This window comes from Cygnus olor, chromosome 1, assembly GCF_009769625.2.
Source record: "Cygnus olor isolate bCygOlo1 chromosome 1, bCygOlo1.pri.v2, whole genome shotgun sequence".
Classification (NCBI taxonomy): domain Eukaryota; kingdom Metazoa; phylum Chordata; class Aves; order Anseriformes; family Anatidae; genus Cygnus; species Cygnus olor.
This window is the reverse complement of record NC_049169.1, coordinates 103777273-103802331: the sequence shown is the minus strand read 5'-3', so window position 1 is coordinate 103802331 and position 25059 is coordinate 103777273. Positions and strand designations below refer to the sequence as shown.

Here is a 25059-nt window from a genome sequence, read left to right as displayed (position 1 = left end):
AGCAAAATGGCATGAGTTGATGACCTGTGCCACGCCATGTTGGAATATATTTGGAAGCAGTACAGTTTAACTCTGCGATGTTTCTGTTATTCTGGACCTTCTCTTCATGCTTAAATTTTCACAGATACACAGACCTTTCTTTTGCTTTTGCTTCGGATACACGACTGATACAGACACTGTGACAAGGAACTGCACTTTTGGGGGAACCTCAAAACTCCTACTTGACTTTAATGTGTTAAACTTGCTTGATGGTAAAAGTGAAATGCCTCTGTCTGCATTACATTGGTATAGTGCATGTGGTTATTTCAGAAGAAAAACACATTTTGTTTTTCAGTGAAGACCCAGCCAAGTCATTTAACCTTGCATAGAAGAATGCACAAATTCATTTACCCTGCCCTTTGTTTTTCACAAGAGTGCTGAGGAGTACTTTGAGTTCTTGCTCAAGACAACACAAATGAGCAAGGACAGGTAAAATATTAAAATTTGGAAATTATAATAAATGTGGAATTATCATTGTTTAACCCAAGAGAGTTTGTAAACATTGGTGATTTTTGAGAATTCAAGGTTATTTTCTGTCATAGCGGATGTTCCTTAGCAGTACCCATTTGCTGCTTTTCAAACTTTTACTAGCTCAGTACGGAAAAAAGTAACTAACAGATCAATTTGCTTTTTATCCTTTAGGACTGCCTTAAAGCTTGTCAAGAACAGATTGAGTCGGTGCTAGTAAGCAACCTTAGGCAAGTCCGGCAGCAGCAACAGCAAAGCAATCCTTCTAAGACGGTGGATGAACTGGACCAGGCCAGCACTCCTACAGATGTGAGAGATATCAACCTGTGAGGACATCAGCACAGAAAGTCATGCTTGCTCCCCCAGCCCTTTTATTTTTGTTATTATTTTAGAGTGAAATCTTTTTTTTTTTTTTTTAATCTGCTCCCGTATAGAACGTATTTAAAGTTCTTTTAGGTAAAAAAAAAATACAAAAACTGAATAATGAAAAAAAAACATTTGGCGCCCATGACGTTCTACAGAAGGGAATCCCACAATATATTTGGTAATTGCTATTTGATTATGTATCAGTGATATTAAATGCTTATAAAAGCATACAAGTAGCTAGATAAATGTAAGCCTGCATTTGTGGGAAGAAAGTAGAGTATACTTGTCTGTGTATTATGACCTAGTGCATACACCCCTTTTTTAGATTTAAGAAAGGAATTGTGTGTGCGATTTTATGGCTTGACTAGATTGCAAAGCAATAGAAGAAGGGGCTAGGGCAAAGTGGGAAAAGGTCCCTGAAGCAATTAAACCATTTTGAATGCAGAAGAGATTTGCTGATCTGTCACCTCTGTTATTAGTCAGAAGTGTTTGTTGGATCTCTGTATGTTAGTTTTGTTTACTCTTGCTGTCTGTGGTAGCTGCTACCTAAGAAAGAAGATGCTTTATTTTGCCAGCCGGAAGAGCAGGTGTTTTTTTGTTTTGTTTTGTTTTAAATTCCCCTCTCCCGTCTGACTTTTTCTACTTTTCCTTCAGAAATGGTTCATTCTAAACACAGCAGCATCTTTGGCATAAGGGCAATCCTCTTTACCCAACTGTGGGCCAAGCCAAAGTTATCGAGTGCTCACGTTAGATGGGGGAAATGAACCGATTAATTTCGACCAGTCGGCTAATCAGACCACCTCCGACCTTTGGATTGCAAGATGCAGTGGATCATCTGTCAAAAGCATTATATTCCTTTACAGTGCTAATGCTTCACATCAATGTTAACTTTTGACAGCTCCTTAGCTTGGTGTAAAGACAATTAAATGATGCTCTGTCCATCTTCCTTTTTAACATATCCTCACTGTGTTAAAGAAGATGAGGTTTGGTATGATCCCTCTTCTGTCCACACAGCTTCCCCCACCGCCCCATCACACCTTTTCAGCATTTCAATAACTTTATTGATCCACAGTGAGCGTTATTATAAACCATTTCATTCGAAAAGCACTTTGAAAATTGTTCCTAAGGGATTAAATGAAATGGTTTATGACGATTTTGCCAAGGAAAAAAAAAGGAAGAAAAAAAAAAAGAAAAAAAAGAAAAAGTCACAAAAGCAAAGCATTATAGCTTTTTAGAGTCAATATTTTCCAGTATCTGGTGTACTTTGTTAGTTGTGGTGTTGCTGGAAATACCAACACCTGCTTCAGATGACATTCCTGTCATGACATTCCGGATAAAAGCCTGACGATTTGTATTGTTCAGTGTCACAGAAGGATCTTAATACCACCTGCATGCTTATCCATGGACAATGAAAGAAAATTGCTGGTGCACAAGACACAAGTGGTAAACATCAAGGTGTGTGACTTGGAGTTTTATTACAAAGGTGTATTCAGTGTACTTGAATTTATTTTTCTGCTCCATCTATAAAGAAGAGGCATTTAGATGGCAAAGGAGTTGGAGCAATTTTTTTTTTTTTTGCACAATTGTATTAACAGTTTGCAAATATACAGAATGAAGCTGTTGGTTGAAATGTTAAATGTTTGCATTTTTCAGACAAAAATCCAGAACGAACATGCTACTTCGAAGAATATTATATGAATGGACTCAGCTGTATTTGGCTAGATGAGGGTAGAAAATGGAGTAAGATTCTAAGGTTTTGTTGGTTTTTTGTTGTCGTTTTTTTTTTTTTTTTTTGCGCTGCTAAGAAGCTATGATTTGTTTCATTCTTATTCACATTAACAGTACTTAGCTGTATTGTTTCACTGAGTGTGCTGCTATTTTATAAACATTTTTATAATATATTATTTTACTGCTTAAATTTCAAATCCTGAAGTAGATGGTTAAGTGGAGATATGATGAGTTCTTTGATTTACTGGAAATGCCCTGTACAGGTTGTTTTTTTTTTTTCCTAATAGCGTGTTCATGATTTTTTTTTATTTTATTTTATTTTCCTTTTATTTTCTTTCTTTTTTTTTTTTCCTTCCTGATCACATTCTGCAAAGATGGTATACTTACCTCAGGTTTACTGGACAAGACAAAAATGGTTCCCATTTTCACAATACCTCACAACGTGACAGTTACTTTCTCCCCGCCGGGAGCCTCAGCGGAGCGGTCGGTGCAAGCGGCAGCTCTTGGGGCCTGCACTTTGGTCAGCGGAGCATGGTCGCGCCGGCTGCGTCGGGGAGAAATTGCAGCAAGCAGGGGCATTGGCTCCCTTTTGGTCTTAGGTGTCCTTTTCATAGTGGAAAAAATGCATTGGTCCAAGCGCCTGTCCAGGAGCATCCCCTGCGCCTCCAGGCCGTAATCCTGGACACATGGATGACATGCCTGTGGTGGCTATGCATCTCCCTCCCAGCGCCCCTCTGGGCTGTCATCACAGCATGGTGGCCGAGCCCTTGGTGGTGTCTGCACAAGACAGGGTTCATCACGGTGCTGCGTGGCCCCTGCAGGTTGTTAGGTGGGCAGCAGGGCAGCCACTGGGGTAGCCGCTCACAGAATCCTGCTGTTCAAAATGGCCATCACCTTGTGGAGGATCAGGCCCAGCTGCCCCACTGCGCCCCAGTGGCCAGGTGCCAGCCCTCTGCCAGTCCCCTTGGAGCTCTCGGCTGTACTGCCCTGCAGCTCTTGGGCGCACCACAGCACGCTGTGTGGAGGAGAAGTCTTCCTCTTGTTAGGTGACGGTAGCTGACAGTAACTGCTCTTAGTGAAGTTCGAGTGCCAAAGTGCTCTTCCCACTGGTGGCTTCTGGGGCTGCGGCAGCTTTGGGGGCAAGAGTGGTACCTTACAGTTTGCCAGAGCAGGTTTCAAAAGGGACAAACAGCATTGTTGCTGAAAAACGGTGGGTGGATGGCTTTGTTCTGACAGCGGTGGCTTTTCACACTGAGAGCATGTGAAATTCAGCAACTGCATGACTCTTAGATGATAGTTTTGTGGAAACACCATGATAAGCAAGACTCCAGAACTATGTGCAGCACACATATGAGGTAATGTTTCCTGACAGATCAGGTAATTCCATGTTAGTGTTTGCATGCACGAATTTTTGTGCTAATCAGTGTTTCTCGGGGAAGTGCACCAGAGGAGTCTGCGAATCATGAGCGAAATGCTACACATGCTTGATGTTAGCAGAGCTGCATGCAGAAAGTGTGGGCACTGCATGCATCGCACTTAGGTGCTTTGCTCCCCTTTGTTCTTCCAGTCAGCATGGCTGAGTATAGGCAGGAGCAGTAGCTATGGTGCCTGCCCCTACTCTTGAAAAGTACAGAAAGTTTTGTGGCATCTTTAAGACAGCCATCAGAACATTGGCTTCTTGGCCCAATGAAAACACAGGCAAGTCAGTGGACTGAAGCTTAGCATTTTGCCCCATTGGGGTTTATTTGGTTGCAGGGGGATGATAGCCCACCCTGTGGTGTCCTTGTCCCCTGCGGGGCTCCCCACCAAGGCTTGTCTCTGCTGTGTAACCTTTTACGTGGGTCCGTGTCCACTCACAGTTTCATAGGTTTCATTGGAAATCAGTGTAAGCATTAAGGTCCACTCACCTCACCATGGTGGTGAGCGCAAGAAGTGGGCACAGGAATTGGGTTGGAAGTGGCAGCACCAAGTGGCAGCCCTTCATGTGGCAGGGAGACCCACGAGCTCACCACGAGTGCTAGGAGTGTTGTCTTCTGCAGTGATGTTCTTAAAAATTATGTGACATACTTGAACATTTTCACAGTAGCACCCAAAACAAAAATACTGCATAGTACCCCTTTTAACAGATGTTAATACACTGTTATTGCAGATGAGGTGTAAGATTTCTCCCCTGAATTGCAGATATCATAAAAACTTCCTATGGATCAGAATATATGTATATATAATATATGTATATATTTCTGATTATACTTTAAAAGTGCTAAATGACTGGCACAACTGCTAAAACCATTTGTGTCAGCTTTCTGTTGATGGTACTTTGATCTTCCCCTCCCACCCATTACTGTAACGTAGGAGCACTTTGTAATTGATTTATTTATACTCCCAACATGCTTGTGAAAGAGAAAAATACTGAGTCCCATTTTGATGTCAATGATTTATGCTTGAGTAATTGGACAGCTCTATACTCAGCAAACCACCTGGCCACTGGATTTTTTCCACTATGTTTATTACCATGTTCTCATGTACCTCAGAAATCACTCTCAGTTGCACAGTTCCTGTTTTCATACTCTTTTTTTTTTTTTTTTTTTTGCTTTAACGAGTGTGATGCCATATCAAGTCAGCTATTCTCTCACAATGTGCTCTTTAAGAGGTGTGGATGTTTATATGGTCAGGGGATGCTAGAAAGTGTGGTAGTAGACATGATCAATGTAAACAAAAGTATTTAGAAAGTATGTGAGATTGTTTTTGATGGATAAGACTCTGATACAGTGTAGTCTCGATTACCTTTTAAAAGGTCTTCTCTGTTCAGTGTTGTCATTTTTATTAATAACCCGTTGTTTTGACTAGTTTAAAGATGGTTTTAAGAAAAGTGTTTTGGCAGGATTAGGTATGCTGTATGGACAATAAACTCACCTTGACCTAAATTTGCCTGTCTTGTTTTTATTCATTCATTGTGCAAAAGATCATGTGATTTTGGAGCCTTTTATCTGGATAGATCATGTTAGCAGGCACATAAAATGGGAACTGTTTAATGTTGCAGTCACAGAAGTTTTCCTCTAAAAAAAAAAAAAGCGTTATATGATTGCCTACCGTTTAAGGCAAATTCTGTCTGTTTCTTCCATGAAAAGGTCCAGGTGGATTTAAGGAGAAAAAAGTCCTAAAAATGGTAAATTGCTAGATTAAAATATTTTGTGGAAATAAAGTTGAGGTTGTGGAAAAGTGTTCGTAAGTACATGGAATGCACATTTTTGCAACTAATTTAAATTTTATTTAAGTATCCAGTTATTTGATGTATTTTAAAGGCTACTGCAACATTCTGTAGTTTTTCTTTGTATAAGCTTTGGGTAAAAAGTGAGGGAAAGAGGGGGTTTTGTGGTGAAACTAGTGGGAAGAAACCATGCACTAAGTCTTCTTTAGCCTTTGATCAGGTGGCAAGACAAACCCTCTCTGTCTCTCCCATTTTCATCACAGCTCATGCTGGTGAGGTCAACCTTACTGTAGGTTGACCAACTTCATGCGTGACATGTTTGGCCTGCCCTTAGTCTCTCTCTCTTGCTCCACAACACTGTAAACAGGCACTGCCAAGACTGCCCGGTCTGGTGTAGGTGAAATTGTCCACTGCCATCAAGTAGTGTGCTCATTTCTAATGAATTTCAGGCTTTTGAGTGCCCTTCAGGAGAGCAAAGAGGCACTGAAGAATGAAGAAGTATTTAGGCAGACACTGGAGAAAAAGTAACACCATCATGAAATGAATAATGCTACAGACAAAAATAGAGAAGTGAAATGAAAGAAAAGTGAAGAGGAAAATGAAAGCAAGATGTATTGAACAGGGAGAAGGAAAATACTCAAAGGGAAAACACATTGCTAAAATGAAGAAACATATGACATATATATATGGGGGGAAGGGGGTAATATGTTTCTTCATATATATATTTATATATATATATATATATATGAACAAATAGAAGAAAAAATCATGGATGAGATAGAAAATATGATGGAAATTGTGAGGTATGAGTCAGGAGATAGAGCCCCTTCTAGTCATGATCACACAAATGAGAGCTGTGGTTTACAGCAAGGTCTTTTAAATCTTCTGTGGAAATTGACCTGTGAGTCTTCATTTCAGAGGTTATCTGCACCAAAGATTTTAACGCATAATGAGTCCTTGTGTTCCTCTGGTACCACTTTAACATTACCAACAATCTGCAGCATTTCTTGGGTCTGACTAAGGGCCAAAGAACTGGAACATGTGAGAGTTGTTCTTACACCTTCCATTTGTGTTTTAAAGCTCAAAGAGCCTGGCCTAATTACAGGTCTTGTCAGATTAATTTTTTTCCCTCTGTGGTGTCACCAGTAGTCCTCCTGAAACTTAAGGGATGTGCTCTGCAGCTTTGTGTTTTAGAGGTTTTACTAAAATAAGATCTAGCAAAGAAGAGATTTTCTGTTGTAGATTAAATAAATGTATGTTTTCAAAATTAGTGGATGTAGTGTGCAGAAGCTAAACTGAAAATAATTGGAAAAAAGCCTGTTCCCGTTCTCTAACGAAAGCGGTCTGAATGCTGAGAAGCCACACACAATAGGGTTAAGTTCCATTATGTGGCCTGTGAAACTATTTTGTATTGTCATCTTCCTACCATCTGCAAACAATATCTGCCCATCATGATCCTATACGTTATATAAGGATAGCCTGAGGATTTTAAGGAGGGACCACAAAGCAAAATCCTGCTTTAAAACAACTGCATGCTGGACTGACTTTTATGTTTAATAAATAAATAAAAATTAATTAGTCCATGAACTATGGAGCCACTTTTTGTTCTGCGCTGCTCTAAAGAAGCAAAAAGCCCTATAAATCTAATGCAACCAGTACAAATGGAATGAAATTCTACCCCTGCTAAAGACAGTGAGAAACTCCACTGTTGACTTTTAAAAGGTTCAATAATTTTCCCACTATCCTCAGTTCATTCTGAGTTATCATGAGTCCATCTTTCTCAATACAGAGTTAACCCCTGGGCATTTCAATGGTGCTTTATCCTATTAAAATAAACACATACGACTGTCTAGGTCACTGAACCTCACTGTCAGCAGTCAGAGGCCATCAGCCATTATACTTTGTCTAGAAGGATGCACAGAATGTCTCCACACTGTATAAATTACAGTAATTTTCAAACCTACTGCAAATCAAATGTTTTTTGGGGGAAAGAGCAGGAGAGATGAAAAGCATGAAATGCTGTATCAAGCTCATGGACTGCTTAATAACAATCTAGATAACAAGATAGAAAATGTGCATTTTAATCTTATGTTTCACAGGGAAGAAACAGGCCAGGCAAGAGTATGGCCCTGCTCATGCAGGTGACTATTGCTGATACAGGTTTGTAACAGTCTACAATTACTTGCAGCCATAAACATAAAGCAGTTGCATTCAGTTTTTACAGAAATTATACTAGAGCCTTCTCTGCACTGCTTTGCAAACCACAGCCAGCCAGCTGGCACTAAGAGAAAGAGGCTATGCTCTAGTTCTTTGCCCCCCACAGCACACTGAATCATTTCTCCCAATTAAGGGAAAGTGTATTTTAAAAAGACTGGGGATCCCTTTAGATCTTTCGAGAAAGTTGGCTGCACCACGCTTACTTTGTACCTCCTTGAAATATTTTAAAAAACAACAACAACAAACAAACAAAAAATCTTCCATTTTTCTTAATGTCATGTTATATTTAAAAGGATTCCCAAAGGTGGTTTACATTTCAGCTGTGTGTGGTTGCAGGGGCACAGGTACCACAATATTTTTACACTAAAACCAGGGGAAAACAGTGAAAATTGTGGGTATCTTATTACAGACACATGCAAGGGAGAACATCAGAGCACTGTTCAGCATAGGCTTCAGGTGCACTCTGTGGCTTCTGACTGTTCAGAGCTGCGTGGGAAATAGTAGTTCTCAGTAGCAGACACATTAAACCTAGACCTGTTAACTTAAAACATGAAGATGAATAAAGCTGAGGTATTTATAATGAGGTACGAGCTCTACATGCAATATGCTTGGCAAGAGGGGCTGTTCTGTGTTCTGCTGCAACCTGCTAGAGAGAGAGAAAGGAGTTGATGGGCAGTACAGTAAAAGGGAAAAATGTCTGTCTGCTTAAATGTCTGTCCTGTAGAAATTATGTGGTGATAGCTCCATATTAATATTGATTCTTCTCTAAAAATAAACTGGGATGTTATTTGAGCTTTTCCAAAACATAACATGCAGAAACTACGAGAAGCATTAGGACAGAGCAGTGAAGGAGAGAGAGAGAAAGATCAACCCACTGGCCACGTTTGGAGCTACAGTTGCTCAGATTATTCAGTAATTCTTCTTAGAGCAAGACCTCTGTTTTGTCTAGCTGCAAAGTAACAAGCATCCATCTCTGAAGAGCAACAGATTGACCTTTTTGATGATTAGGGTTTTTCAGCACTCGAACAAAACTGTGATCTGGACATAACCAGCTGGAGGCTAAGGAATGAATCAGGACTATTACTCAGCACTCCCAAACAAAAGTAGTTTCCCTCAATTTTTCCAGCTTCCTCAAGTTTCTTTGGATTTGCTTCTTACATATGGCAAAGTATTGATCTTTCTGGAGTGCCCTGAGAGTATAATGCGTTTCCCCAATTTTGGGTATTAAGGTTTGGCCTCACGTCACAGAAACTTGCAACAGTAATTTGTAAAATCTGGATGTGATTCTCCTTGATGGCTAGCAGCACTGGAGCAAACGATTAAATACGTAATCTGAGTGACATGCAGAACTCGAATGGGAACCTGACTTGGGCTGTAAAATCGAAAGGTGCATATTTCACGGGGGCCGCTAGATGGCAGTAACGTAACTCTCACAACTGCAGCTCCGTGGAGCTCCTGGAGGAGATGCCGGGCGCTTCACAGCCTTCCGGAAATCAAAATGTTTCACTGAAACTTCTCGCTTACCTTACAGCTCGTCTGAAGGTCCTCATCCTCATCACCCAGAAGGCGTGCAAGTGTAGCCTGCACTTTCACACTTCCGGGTTTGTGCAAATTGGCCTGGAGTGCTGTTGCAGGAGCACTGGATGTTTTCTGTTCAGCGGGACAGCCACATGGGGCTGGCTCTGCTCCCTGTTTGCAGCTGGTATATATCACTGAAAGCCATCTGAAAAATAATTAAACACTTTCCTGAAGTTACTTTGCCATGAAAGCAATTAAGGTAGTTGCAGAAAAGGTATTACACAACCATATTCTCCAGCCTGACAAATTTAAGAACTGGTGAGAGCACAATCTCTGTGCTAGGATTTGACCAAGTCATGAATTTCTTCATGCCAGCATGTCCTTGAGAATTGTATTATGGAGCAAGAGGGGTGGGGGAGGAAAGAACTCTGCAGAAGTTCAGTCTTGGTTTCTCCTGGGCTGGTGAACTTGTCAGAGCAGGAAGGAAGATCAGCTCCTGAAATGATAAGTGGTCTGCAGAGAATACCGCCCAGATGATGACTTCAATTTTGCATATTTTAGTTGCTAGCTCTTCTTCCAAGGAGACAAGTTTTCCTGGCCTGCTGATATTGTCTGATGTTAGTGATGTGCAATCCATGTGGTAATGACTTTACTACACAGTCAACATTTTTCAAAACTGATTTTTTTTACTAGAATATTTCCCGTTTGAAATTTTTCAATTTCCAGCACCACAAAATATTTCTCTTCCTAAGAAGAGTTCCTCGAATACTGTTCCTCATTTGAGGAGTTTCTTTGTTTGTGTTAGCTGTTATGCTTTATAGACACTTTGTTTCAGTGGGTCAATTTAAAACATAGGGTCATGATCATAGGTTGACATGATGTGCTACAGCAGATAAATTACTGAAAAGGAAGAAAAGACAAATAAGGTTAAAACACTCAGGAAAAATATATATGTGTGTGTGCATGCTATGAAGATGAAGAAGACAAGAGCAAAGACAAGAGTATTAAACAATGATAAAAGGAAACATTATCTAGTAGCCAAGCCATGAGGCTGTAAGTCAGAAGTCTCATGCTTTTCGAGCTGTTTTCTCACAAGCCCAGGCTATGGAACTTCAGACAAAGTCTCTTAAAACTTTGCCTGAAGAGCTGTCACTTTTGCCAAGGGACCCGTACCAAAACATGCATTTATAAGATGATAGATGATAACAGTGTTGACTCACATTTGTTTCTTGTACTTTTAAAACATGCTTGAAACACAGCTGGGGGCTTACCATCGTAGCAAAACGCAATTGTTTTTTAATGGTGTTACAATAGAAATAGGTCAGAGCTGAGTCATTTGGCACTGGATCATGTAAAGGCTAGACATGTCACTAATTTCACCCATTTAAAATGTCAGTTCTGAGGCACTACAGAAAAACAAGGTTATGCCACAGTACTAAAGGAAGATAAAAGGGGAATGAAATAGACCCAGTGCAGTATTAAACATTCAATTTATCATGTGGTTTTAAAATGCTAGAAAATGAAAGAATTATGCTTTAGTCTTTATTTATTTATTTATTTATTTATTTATTTATTTTTTGGGTGGGGGGTTAAGACACAAATTGGTTTCAAAGTTAGGTCAGATGTCTGGGCAACCCAGAAAAATTTCTCCAATAACTGATTTTTAGATAAAATTTATTTCTTTCTGTTGTGAAATCCTAAAGCAAATACACTCAGCTCTCTGAACAACTAATATTTTGGTTAATTAGATCATCTGTAAACCATAAAACTTCAGCTTTCTGAGGTGAAAATGATGATCTGTGGTTGCTTCTTCTGTAACTTTGTCCATTTTACCAGCAGTTAGGTCATTGCTCATTGCTTATTATAAATCATCCTCAGCAAAATGATTAAAATATTAATGTTAAATACTATTTTCTCAGTCCTTTTGTGTTATTATAATTTCTTGGGTGTTTGTGTTCACCCTTAGGTGACTTCTCCATTTCTTTCCTTGCATTTGGAAACCCTAAAATACATATTACCTGTTATCCTACCCTATATCAATAACAGAGACACGATTTGACCAAATTTTTATGGTTAATTTCCCAAAATGACAGCAATTTAAAATCCTTACTATTTCTGGCTAGTAGGACCTTTCCTGGGGAGAATATCTTATTTCTGTGTTAATAAAAACATCTTCTATGTAGTGTTGTTGCAGTTTGCCAAAATGTATGTGTACTTTTTCATGATTTTTTTTTTTTTCCAAAACAGGAGGTAAGGAAGGAACGGCAAAACAAACTTCTATTTTTCTAAGACTTCTTTTCTTTTGCTTTGCTCATCCATACTAGGAAAAGTGAAAGTCAGAATGGCAAATCCTAGCAACAGAAGAAAGAATCCCTTTACTCACACAGGGAGCAATGCATAGGCAACAAGAATGTCAACTACAAAATGAAGATGCATCTTCCCACAAATGCTGTCAATTGGCCCAGAAAGAATACCACTAGGCAACAGAGCTGATTTGTTTTATCTAGATCAGATGTCAGTTTTACTCTTAAGTCTGCAAACACCACTGTGATACAGGGTGTGGGTGAGATGTTGGTAGGTAGGTGGGTGGCCATGTTCAGTTTAGTTTTGCTCTTCTCTCTGTCCTTCTTCCGAGTTCCTCTTCTCTGCTATTTCTCAAGAATGATGGTGGCTGTGGAGCAAAAGTGATTTCCATCCAGCAAATCAATCTGCAACAGTCTTAATATGAAATTCATCCAAGATTCTGGATCCCAAAATTTTATTCCACCAATCTCCCATCTAGATCCCAGGCACTGAAATGATTTGGGTAAATAGGGCCTGAAGAAGATCACAATCTGTCTCATTTTTCAGAAAATGTAGGGAGGCTTTGGACTGCATGAAAAGAAGCAAGGACAGCAGTTTGAGGAAGGTGATTCTCTCCCTCTTCTCTGCTCTTATGAACCCCCACCGGGAGTACTGCGTCCAGCTCTGGGACCCTCAGCACAAGAAGAACCTGGACATGTTGGAGTGAGTCCAGAGGAAGGCCGTGAGGATGATCAAAGGGCTGGAGCATCTCTCCTGTGAAGACAGGAGGGTTGGAGTTGTTCATCCTGGAGAAGGCTCCAGAGAGACCTTATAATGGTCTTCTGGTGCCTAAAGGGGGCCTATATGAAAGATGGAGAGGGACTCTGTAGCAGGAAGTGTAGCAATAGGACAAGGGGTAGCAGTTTTAAACTAAAAGAGGATAGATTTAGATTAAATATTTGGGAGGAAATTCTTCACTCAGAGGGTGGTGAGGCACTGAAAGAGGTTGCCCAGAGAAGTTGTAGATGCCCCATCCCTGGAGGTGTTCAACTCCAGGCTGAATGGGTCTTTGAGCAATCTGGTCTAGTGGAAGGTGTCCCTGCCTACGGCAGGGGGGTTGGAACTGGATGATCTTTAGGGTCTCTTCCAACCCAAACTATTCTACGAGTTGTACCACACAAGGCCAGCTTGGCCCCAGTTGTTGTGGAAGTCTGCGAACGTGCCTGTATCACCCACTGCTTTGCCTTGTGAACTGCTGGTCTGGAACAGTTGCTTTGAAACCAGTCCTCTCTCTGCTGATGATCACTGAGGAAATATGATTTGGCTTCCAAGACTTCTAACCAAAACTTGTACCAAAGCATAGTTTACCCACTACTGATACTATGAGCAAAGTCCTGTTGTTGAATAGTGTTCTTATTTTAGTTGATAGAACAAGTCTGAACATCAGCAAATACTGCGTCTTTTGAAACCTAGTAAACTTGTCAAGCCTCTTGTCCTAGAATCATGAGATTACGTGAAAATCAGTGTTTAAGATGAAAACCACCTGATTATAATTGTAAAGTAAGAATATGTGCCTTGAGACCTTAAAAGATGTTTCAGACTGTATATGTATTCGATTTAATTGTTAAGGCGATTTGTTAAGAAATATTCTACATCCGTAGCATTTTAAGGACTGGTTGGCACAGCCCACATCTTCACTAGATGATGTACCTGCTGCCTGTAAAGCAGCCGTTCTCCCCAAACACACTTTCTTCTGCCAAACACAGGTTGAACCTGCATCTATCCCCACAGTCCCTGCCAAACGTTAAGGTGATGAATGCGCTGGGGCTTCCAATGTATTCCAAGAGGTGGAAAAAGCTCATGGCTGAGGCACGAAACTGTGCCTCGGTGGCGCTTCTCCTTGCGGTGGGTTGTTGGAATGGAGGCAGAGAAGTTTTTAAGGAAAGAAAGTTCGTATAGAAAGTGTTGCTTTTTATTTTTTTTTTTTTGGGGGGGGGTGTTTATTGATTGATTGAAGGTGTATGTCATATTTATTTATTGATTGATAGATTTAGTGAAACGAGCCGAAGACTTCCCTCAGGAGCGACCTTCCCGTACCGCTGAATCTCAGCGGGTCGAGCCGATAACGGCCGCCGACTACCGCCGGTGGCAGGAGGAGGAGGAGGAGGAGGAGCAATGGCGGCTGCCGCCCCGTGACGTCACCGCCGGGCGCCGCAGTGCGGGCCCCGGTAGCCGGCGTCGTGGTCGTGGGCGGTCATGGTTCGCTTCGGGCTGACCGTCGTCCGGCAGTGAGTACCGCCGCGCCGCCTCCTCCTCTTCCCCCTTCAGGGAAACAAAGCCTTCGTCTCCGCCGCCAGCTCTTCTCCGTGCGGGAGCTCCGTCAGCCCCACGGCCCTCACCTGCAGCCGGGGGGGGGTGCGTTGACGGTGCCCGGGGCCCCGCCGGGGACTGTGCGGCGCTGCCGGGGCTGTGCTGGGTCCGGAGGTGCTGCTAGCGCCGGCTGGGCATGGCAGGCTGGCGGAGTGGGCTTTGCTTAAGGCACGTTGTGTCAGGGTGGTTCAGTATCGACCGAGTACGGTGTTACACGTAAATTTAGTAAGGGCTATTTATGATCTCTTAGGTCTTGTGACCGTCCTCCTGCCAAAAGTTCTCTGGTGGAGTGAAAAGTTCGTTTAAGAAGGGTAGGCTAACATTTCTGCTGTGAAATGTTAAAGAACTGGTATTTGTGGCTTCTTCAAAATCACTAAGGCAAGCTTTTCTTTCAGGCTATCGTGGATATTGACAGAGACCAGTGGTTAGCGGGACTAAGTAGCTCCAGCTCCCTCCAACTGACAGTAGTTAGCTGTTTAACTTTATGAAAACCAAACTTTCTGTTCATCTTCAGCATAATATGGCTTAATACTTGATTAGTGCAATTGGAGCAACAATTTCCTTTTTCTAATTTTCCTCTTAAAAAGAGTTATTCTTCCCTTCCAGACCTATATCCCATGACTTGGTGCTCTAGTTGCAGCCTTACTCTTACATCATTTAGACAGCACGAAAGCCTGAAACAGTTTGTTAAACTTGAGATCTTCAGGTGGGACTGTAGGAGGCACTTCAGAAAGATACAAGTCATTCATCAAGAAATGGGTTGGTGTTAACTTCGGCTGTGCTTGTGTATGCTGTGCTAAATTAGTGCTCCTTGGAAATCTGCAGATGCTGCTGTTTCCCACCCCCAAGTTGATGACCAGCAGGATGGACTCCATCCACCCTGATGCATCCTCCTCAGGAGGCTGAAAACAGCTGTCAGGGTGTGGATAGAGTCTGAGGAATTAAATTGTTGCCCTGTGCACAGGGATGTTTAAAGTGTGCTGTAAAAGTGTTCTCTCTTAAAATGCTTGCTTTCTGTGATTGGTTATCTATTTGGGGCTCATCTTAAGGACTTCTGCTCAGCAGTGTTGATAGGTATTTAAAAAGCAAGCAGCACGTTTGGCCCTCAGTACTGCAAAAACTTAAGCATGTGACATTTCAGTCAGGTGAGGCGTCTCAACAAAGCATGCTTAAACTTATTCATGTTAAGTTTTTCCTACTGAATATATCTTCACGTGGTTTTAGTTGTTCTTCTCTTGCAATATCCCCAGTTACGATTTTCAAGATTAAATATTCTAATTTTGAAAGCAGGTTATATTCATTCTAGTAGTTCTTCTACAGCTCCGGCATCTTATGCTGTGCTTCTTCGAGGTGTGCAGGCTGCTCTGCTGTCAACTTTGATAATTGCTTGAATTGGCTTCCCTCTGAAGCACAGGGGTCCAGTTGAGTAGTAAATACCTCTCTTAAGAGGACTACAGAGTCTTCCTACTTCTCTCTCTCCAATATGACACTGTAATAGATAAATTATGCTGCATTTATGATGAATTTAAGAGATTGCTTTCCTTCTCTTTGTTCCAGGTAGGTTTGTCTTAGTAAATATTGATGGCGTGACTGAGGCTGATTACTTGAAAATTGTTTTGTTCTATGGTAAAATCTTCAAATGCATCTGTTTTTGAAAGGAGGCTGTGCTGTACTGTGCTGTATGTCGTTTTTGATATTCAGAATCTTCTCCCTTTTTTTTATAATATAATAATGTTATTGAACTTTGACTAAATTATTGAGTCACTTTTTTGTCTAATGTCTTTCAGTGGAGAAACAAGATACAACAAAGACAAGATACTGCAAGGTTAGTGTCAGTTATTCTACTAGCTTCTTGGAGATTGAGAACTACTCTTCCCTACAAAATGAAAAATCCCATAATCAACTGCTAAATATTATTACAGAATAATATTGAATACCTTAGGCTATTAAAATATTTTTATTTGTAGATGGGAATATTAGCTTGATAACTGTAGAAGACTACAAAGATTCCATGTCAGTCTCTGCAGAATGCCACCGAATAATGGTACTTTTCTGGTATTGACAAAAGTATTACATTTCCTTTTGCCAAACAAGAAAAAAAAGTTACCTGTAATTGAATGAAGTGATAGCAGCACCTGTTAAGGATGCCAGAATGTCACAGACCACTGTCTTAAGTCTCAGTAGTTAGTATCAAGCCTGACAAAAGGGCTTATGGGACTTGCATGAGTAGTGAGAGCAGCAGCTCTGATGAAGAAGCAGCTAGGTGCACCTTCATGCAACGACTGGAGTTAGTAAGGAACCACAGAGGCAGGAATAAAGGTCATGTTGTAAAGGATGTTGTTGCCTTGAGGTGGTAATCTGTCACCTGCAAGGAAAAAAGAAAAGTGAAGATTGCTTAAATGTGCTTGAATGTTCAATCCCAGCTCTTTCTATGACAACAGTTTTTAGAAAAAGCATTTAATTAATGCTGGCTGACTCAAAGACCCAGAACTGAAAACTGTGAGCTGTTGTAGGAAAACTGAGGCTTACAGCTACAAAGAACCTTGGAGGCTTTTACTCTGAGTAAGTGTATTTTATTCAGTGCTATGTGCTGTGAAGAATTGTGCTTCTGGATTTTCCTACCTCTATTTTGACATTGCAACTTAAAGTAGGCAATACAAGCGTGGACACAACAACTTCTTACAGGTTGGTCCCTCTGCCACAGTTCTGGGTGTATGAGTCAGCCAGCACAAAGGAGCACACCTTTGTCGTTAATGTTGGGTCACCAAAGTGCTTGTTCTCTCAGCACTGTCCTAGTGCTCTGTGGCCAGTTAGCTTCACAGACTATTCTATCTGAAAACCGTTTTTGTAAGGGTTACTTTTCAGCTAGATTTGTTAAATCAACACACTTGCTATGCAGCTGTATGAGCATTAGTGTCAGTATGCAAGGTGGAGCGGGGGAGAGGAAGAGGCCACAACAGACTGTGTTTACATCAACTCTAAAATTCTTGTGAAACTGTGTCTTTGGCAAAGAGTGTGTGCTGCTTTCCACATTACACAAAATCCCATCTTGTTGCATCATTTCTTCAGGGCATTGTTGATATTAGGGAATGGGGAGGAACCGCTATTTCATATTTGTTAGGACTTGCCTCTCCTGATGTGCGTGTTTTTCCATGTGTGTATTTTAGTATCAACAGTTGTATCTCAATTGTATTGTCTGTTTTTTTCTTATTTACAGTGGACAAACACTTTCAGTTTTAATTTCACTTGAGACTGACTCCTCTAGCAAGGAGCCTGCCAGAGCCTACTCTAAAAAGGACAAGTGATTTGAAATGACTACTCATGTTTAGAAAGTGTAGGCCTCTGTCTTATGTTTAAAAGTTTTTAAAAAAATTTCTTATGAGAATACCTTAATTTCAATATAATCAGTAAATGATCCTTCTGCCTTTCTAGTGTGTGCTCCCTTTCTTTATGCTGTGTGACGAAGTTTAAGAAAGACCAGAGGAATAGTCACTTTTACAAATGGTTGACTCTGCTGAAGGAGACGCATTTTATAATGACTGAGCAGATTCTCTCTGCCATGTTTGCTAAGCTGATAAATGATTTTAAATTTACTTGTCTTAATGTTGATGGGTTTTTGTTTTGTAGGTCAAGGAGTAGATGAGCCGCTCTCTGCAACTGGTTTCAAACAAGCAGATGCTGCTGGTTTATTTCTCAGTAATGTAAAATTTACTCATGTCTTTTCAAGTGACCTCCTTCGAGCAAAGCAGGCAAGTGCTTCTTGAGGCTACTGAATGTAAATATTAGCCTCAGATTTTGGTGTTTGTTATTGATGATACAAAAATAATACAGTGAAGGAAGGCCAAAGGCTATTTTAATAGATTTAAAACTGAAGTTTGAGTTGTGTAGAATTCCAGAAGGCCTCTGTGAATAAGGGAACCAGTGCAAACAGCACACTGATGAAGGCCAGCTTGCAAGATGACGTCGTGTTTTTCTTATGGATTTTCCGTTATTTTGTGTGTGCATAGACTCTTGTTAAAAGTGATTGGGATTCAGAGGTAACACAGACCAAAGTTGTTTTTTTTTCTTTGAAGAAACAAAGCAAATTGCTGTTTGCACTGTCTTATGTATTGTAACTACTTGTGGTTGTTTTTTTTTTTGAGAAAGGCAGACCAATAAAGGCAAGATCAAGTCTTGCTGTAAAGTCAGTACAAGAACCATTAAATGTACAGAGCTGTTGGATTTTGGCAGGAATGTAATACCATACCTCTCACCTTATGTACTATTTTAATAGATTATTTAAAGATATAAAATAGATTATTTAAAGAGGAAACAATGTTAGTAACTGAGTGGGTTTACGTGTGGCTTTGTATACAAGATTACAAAATGTTCAAAAAAGTTAGGGAAACAGAACTTTTATATGTAGAGGTGTCGAGCTGCTAGCTGTTCTAGGAAGGTCACATCTCCTATGGGAGTCCTATCCTTAATTCTGTTTCCTGTTACTGATTCTGTGATTTCAGGAGACATAAGGCTTCACATGATTAAAACTAAGAAATTTATGATAGCCCTAGCTTCTTGCTTTTTCCTCAGTTGTATTGCTACAAAAGTTTTTGAAGCCTTGTAAACCAGATCAACGAAATCTAGGTTAAAATTTCTTCATTTTAACACAGATCATCTTGCTCATCTGTTTTTGCAGCACATAAACTTGTGAGACCAGTGACTCATAGGCTTGTAGCAGCATAACTTAGGCAGAAAACAAACTAGAGAGGTAGGGAGGAGTGCAATAATTAAATATTTATAAAATGCGTAATAATGGCATCTTTTATTAGAGAAAGCCTTTTCCATGAGAAGCGTTCGCGCACTTCTAAAGTAGAAAGCAGATCTGAATTTGTCCTTTGCATAACAGCAACATGTTTTGCCATTCTTTTGAAAAGCTATCCAGACTTTGCGGAAGCTTTTCCAAAGACGTGAAGAGAGCTTCAATTTCTATTCGCTTGTAACTCCCTTTTTTGGCAGCTGCAGATCTATGAAGGGTGCCCTTTACTACACTGTCACTTCATTGCTCAAGTATGAGAGGAATGTACAAGTTCCTTTGAAAAAGGGGTGGGGGAGCACTCAAGCCTGAGCAGGGTAGGAGAAATTGGGGATGTATGCAAAGAGAATTGTACTAGCTGGGCAGGGATTTTGAGCACTAAAAGAGATGCACAGTGAACAGGTATAGGACAGGCAGAGAGAGAGAGGCTTTGCAGAGGAGCATGTTTGACAGAGTTAGCCTAGTAAGGAGGGGTCAAAGACTAGCTCCAGAAATTAGCAGTGTGGAAGAGAGCAGACAGACCTGGAATGTGAAAATATGAAACTCAAGACATCCAGACATTATTAAAAGCAAACTGAGCCCTTTGGGTTTTCTCTCTCTCTTTTTGGCCATGCTGTCAAAAAGCAGGTGAGTATAATCCGTTTTTTTTAAGCGTATAATCCAGTGTGCGTCTCTTTCCTGAGCATCAAGACTGACACTTCTGTATATTGCCAGCAAACACCCTCCTTCCTCTTAAGTGCTTCAAGAATATTTGATTTCTGAGGTGTATTAAGTAGCCATTTGCCAGAAAGTGATTTCATTCAATAGATGTTATATTGTTGGCAGTTGGAGTAACTGATCAGTTTTTAGGAATGGGCTGCTTGCGAGCATGACCCACATACTACAAGTATGTGTTGGCATGATTGCTTTGTGAGTGGCAGTATACTCAAGAGGAGATGTGGCTTTTATCCCAATAAATCGTGCTGCTGATATGCGTCTAGCTGCCCACCTTTCATGGGTGCTAAGTGTCTCCAGTTATTATGGACTTTAAATTGGGAAAGAACTTCCAGAAGATTGCAACATTTCTGCCTTTTATGGCATGACACAGGCCATATATGCAATTCTGACAGACGCTATTAGCTGGAAAACTTTTAATCTTGTGTACTTGGGTTTTTGGGTACTATTAATGCAATCCACTTAGACTGTGGTTTTGTAAGATGGTTTAGGTGTTGATGTGACTGTATATTCACTTTTTAGACTGCTGCCACAATTATAGGAAAAAATAAGTTTTGCAAAGATTTGGAAATCAAGTATGATGCAAGACTTCGAGAGAGAGTAAGTGTCAAAAGAGTTTGTTTTAATATTGAACAATTTGAAAATGCAACTTACGGCTGATCTTGACTTATTAAATAGTAGATTTAACAGTGGAGAGCACTATATGATGTGTACTTAATAATTAAGAATTGATTTTTTTTTTTACATGGGGTACTATAAATAGTTTGCCTGACTGCAGAATTCTGAAGCAAAGCCAAAGTCTAGTGGTAGTGCTGTAACTGTGGTGTTCTGGTGATTTCAGTATTGAATGACTTGCATGTGGAGGGAACTACCTTAAATGTAATAAAAAGCTTAGCTATACATTCTAGCCCCATATATAAAATGTTAAAGGTGTTCCCTTTGCCTCCCTTCTCTAGCCTGATGGCACAACCTGATGTGTTTTTAATCTGTTTATACCTTTTCATTTGCATGAAGACTATTGGAAAACTTTCTGCTGGTCATGGAACCATCTGCTCTCCTGATTAGCCCCTTTATCTAATTACAGGCGTAATAGTACCTCCTGTCTTTTTTTAACTATGTCTTGATCAGAATAAACTCAGATGCTGGCTGTTTCTGCTAGTATGAGTCACCCTTCAGATGCTACACTGACTGTGTCAGCTGAATTTTAAATACTGAAATGCTACAAAAGCAAAAATTGGGACTGCATATTGCCTGCAGGCAAGTAAGTGTTTAAAGAGCAGAACTTGATTGTAGCATTTCCCATTTTGATCTCTTTCTCTGACAGAAACTCTGGTTCACCCCCTGAAATCAGCAAGTGACATGCCTCTCAATCTTCTTTAATTGCTTAACCACCGGGTGTTTTCAAATACCCTGTGATACAGTTTTACAAAGAATAATCTTAATTTAGTTACTTTTTTTTCCTTTCATGGTGTTTGGAATTGATGTATAGAAATGCCAATATGGTTTCTGCAAGCCACAAATTGTAAGGCACTGCTCTGGATAACCGAAATTAAGTTCGAATAGCATGAGAAGAAACTTATGCTTAAAGGAACAAATGTCATTGATCCTATTAAGAAAGCTTTATTATCTTGTGCCTTGCTTTCATGGGGGAGGTCTGGAAAAATCTTTTAAGATTAGGATTTACTTTTTAGTAGTTTCAGAGCTTTTGTTTCTTCACATTGTAATGTTCTTAAATTGCAAGTTTCCCTTTAGAGAAGGGAACTGAGAGTAGACTTGTTTCAGTACACTTAAATTCCTAAGACTGTAATAAATTATTATGGCTGCAAATTCCATGTCCACAGCATAGAAATCAAAGTATCAGTAATAAGCACGTATTTGTTTTCCAGTTCTCAGTGTCTGGATCTATGGAACGTAGGTAACTGAGAGTTTGGCAGTACAGCACAAGTCCTTACTTTCTCAGAATACTCACAACTGTTTTCACTGTCTTCAGTCCTTCTAAGAAAGGACTAAAGCTTTCTGCTTGAATGTGTTTTTCATCTGTTAGTGGTAGTGAGGTATTAATCTTTAGCGGGAGAAGTATTAGTCTGTTTTGCCACTGTTAAGAGATGTACTTTGGAAATATTTTCAAGGTAAAAAATGGTAGTAGACATCCACATGTATATCTTTTAAAATATATTAGATGATAAATATTAATTTATAATGTGACTACTAGTGGTCCAGAATGACTAGTTGGTATATATGGGTTCTTCTTGTTATTTCTCATATGGGCTTTGCATTTGGAGGTCTCAGGAATAAGTGTGTCATTCAAGATCATTAATTGCATGTTCTGAGTCCATTAGCATATGTTCTTAAGATCATTTTCTCCTTCCTTGTTTTCTAAAAACTCTGTCCACAGCAGTAATGTGTGCCCTGAAAAAATAGGGGGGTTGCCCTTTGGTTATTTTTAATAGATATAGTACTTATGGTGTTTTTTCTTTTACTCTTTGTCCTTTTCAAAAACTTTGGTTTTTTTAAAATGGATTAATTCTGTCTTGTGACAGTTACAGAATTCTGTAGATAAAAATATTTTTTGCTTGTGAAAAATAATTCCTTGTAATATTTTTGCAAGTGAAAAGTACATGGAGTTTATCCTCCTGTGAACAGCTATGTACAGGGGTATTTGCAATGCAACCTCAGTTACGAAGACACATGAATTTTGTATACTAAGAACGAGTGTCAAGAATATAAGAAAAGAATCTCTAGTCAAAGATCAGGCTGAAAGTAGTGTTTTGAATGCTAGCCCTTTAAATGAGATGCTACTCTTAATGTATTTCTCTACCCAATGTATATATACTTCTAACCTAAATAGCAGATATAAAGATACCTTTTCCCCCAACATTGGGATTAAATGTAAAAAGTAGTTAAACCTGCACATTACACTTGAGAATCTAGAAAACAAAGCTGGTGGGAGATGTTTGCATTGGAAGTGATAGTGAAGACGTTATCGTGCTAAACCTAGTCTTTGTAACTTGCCTCTTACAGAAATATGGTGTTGCAGAAGGAAGGCCTTTGACTGACCTCAAGGCTATGGCAAAGGCTGCTGGAGAACAATGTCCTGCATTCACACCTTCTGGAGGAGAAACGCTAGATGAAGTATGGTATTTATGTATTTGTGCCCTGGTTTCTAGGCTATTTCATTAGTGCAGATACAGGTATTGCTTACTTAGGAACATTTCACTGAAAGTTTAGTCTAACCAAAGGACTTTTTCCAACCATTTTTCCAAGCTAAAAACACCACTTGACCTAATGGTTGTCCATTAGGGAGTCTCTTTTTAGAAGTAAAATATTCATTCTGAGATTGACTCTTCATTAAGCTCTCATATGCAGAAGGATGGTGGCAATTGCTCTCAACCTTGGCTTTGAAGGGCAGAGCAGTTTTCACAGCATTCACTAACTTACCTGTGCTTTCAGAGTCTTGTCTGTGATGTTTGTATTTTATCTGAAGTAGTTGTATCTGTGTTTTCTGAAAGCTAAAATCTCTTGCATTCTTCACAATTTACTCTTCTGACCTTTATTTTCTCTTTAGGTAAGAGAACGTGCAAAGGATTTTTTTGAATTTCTATGTCAGCTAGCTGTTGAAGTGGAACAGAAAGAGCGAGAGATGCATGGTGCAGCAAGCAGAAGCTCAGGAACATCTGAAGAACAGTCAGTTTTCCCTTGGACAAATCACTGCAGTCAGCCAGGACTTAGCTCTGATAATGGTGGAGCTTCTAAAGTATTAGATGCCAATATCTTAGTGGTGAGTCATGGAGCCTACATGAGGAACTGGATTGGTTATTTTGTTTCAGATCTCAAGTGTACTTTACCAGCAAACTTAACAAAGTCTCAGTTGTCTTCTGTCAGTCCCAATACAGGAGTTAGTCACTTCATTATAAAACTTCAAAATGGAAGTAGATTAGAACCTGAAATCAGGTGTGTTTGTCTTAATCAAGACTCGCACTTGGTGGATGTGGGAGCTGAATGTGTAGCTCAGAAAGTGTTTTAAGAGTTTTTATAGGGGGGAGTGGTTTTCAGTCACCATTATACTAAGCTTGGGAAAGGTATTTATATCGACTGGAGTTATTGGCACTAAACTGCAAGATTGAAGACACGCAACTGCCTACCATCTTAAAATAACATTCAGTTTGCATGCTCCTAGTACATGTATAAGTTGGTGCTGGAGAAACAATACATGTTCTTTATGAACAGTAACATCCAGTCACTTGCATGCCTGCTCCTACAGTGAATATTTTTAAAAACTGTTTTTTTGTTAGTCCATAAATATTTTAGTTATCTTCAGGTAAAGCAGTTGGGGCAGGGGAGAGTAACGGTACCTAAAAAAATGAACTATACTGTATTCTTGTTTTATTACAAAATGCTATATTGTAGTATTAACACTTGTTATTTTGAAGTAATTTTTTGAATGCAATAGTATAACTTAAAAAGGGGTATTGCCTAGTGGAAAAGGTTGGTACAGAGTCAGATGACACGTTCCTGATTCTGATACTAAATAACTGTGAGACTCTGGGCAAACCTCTTCTCCATTTTCCCAACAGGGATGATGATATACCTACCTCGCAGGAGCGTTTTGTAAGAAAATGTTAGTGTGGTTGAGACCTCTGTTGCAGAGCACTGTACACAAACATAAAGTACTTATTTTTAACTGTAAGCAGAATGAGGAACCTCATGCGCACATAGTTGAAACAATGGCCTCTATTCCAAAAAACAACCTTATCAATATGGTAAACTGTACCTGACTGGAATCCTGTTGTCTGTTGCAGTCATATACTTAATGGATGAGTATTTTTGCCTGGAATTAGGCAACTTTGATTGCTTGATTTGTTGATGACTGATTGCATATAGCTGCTGTTAGTGCTGCATACCTTCCCCACTGGGGTGTTTGTAGTGTTACTGTGCAAGCTTATCTGATTTATGTTATTTATAATCTCCACATACCTTTTCTTCATTTGCGTATTTAAGCCTGTAAAAATGAATTAAAGGCTCCTGAACAGAACTCAATTTTTTTGTATTTACTTTGAAATAAAAGTTCTTGTTAATAATACTCTATGAAGCCTTGCTCAGATAATATAGCTTCTGTTTTTTTCTGAAAAACTCCAGGCTACTTTTTTAATAATTAAATAGAGCACTTGTTTACTCATGAAGGGCTGATGGATTAGTGCTAACCTAACTCTTCACAAGAAAAAAACACTGGTGTTAAAATGGTAGAAATACACTTAAACTACTTGCAAGTGTATGAAATTAACTGTTTGACTGAAGTTTTAATTTTGTGTATTTTTTTAATGTGCTGTCGCATACTTTAACCGATTTGGCTCCTTTG

At 39.7% G+C, this 25059-nt stretch overlaps 2 protein-coding genes across 5 annotated transcripts in view; both read left to right on the top strand.

The window, feature by feature from the left end:
• Positions 1-5525, top strand: part of CCND2 (cyclin D2) — a 41704-nt gene extending 36179 nt beyond the window's left edge. Inside the window, exon 6 of the mRNA XM_040575775.1 lies at positions 682-5525. Within this exon, the coding sequence (XP_040431709.1) occupies positions 682-837 (156 nt within the window). The 3' untranslated portion in view covers positions 838-5525. The remainder of the gene's footprint in view (positions 1-681) is intronic.
• An 8460-nt stretch (positions 5526-13985) lies between these two features.
• Positions 13986-24735, top strand: TIGAR (TP53 induced glycolysis regulatory phosphatase). Of its 4 annotated transcripts, none has more exons than XM_040575741.1 (6): positions 13987-14115; positions 15985-16022; positions 17825-17946; positions 20226-20303; positions 22725-22835; positions 23269-24735. In XM_040575741.1, exons 1-6 carry the CDS (start codon positions 14084-14086, stop codon positions 23725-23727), a joined length of 840 nt encoding a protein of 279 aa, XP_040431675.1. In that variant the 5' UTR covers positions 13987-14083; the 3' UTR covers positions 23728-24735. The 4 variants fall into 4 exon arrangements, with proteins under 4 accessions (XP_040431694.1, XP_040431675.1, XP_040431668.1 ...); XM_040575734.1 differs by lacking the exon at positions 13987-14115 and adding an exon at positions 15806-15876; XM_040575760.1 differs by lacking the exon at positions 20226-20303 and having other exon boundaries at positions 13986-14115.
• Positions 24736-25059: the final 324 nt, after the last annotated feature.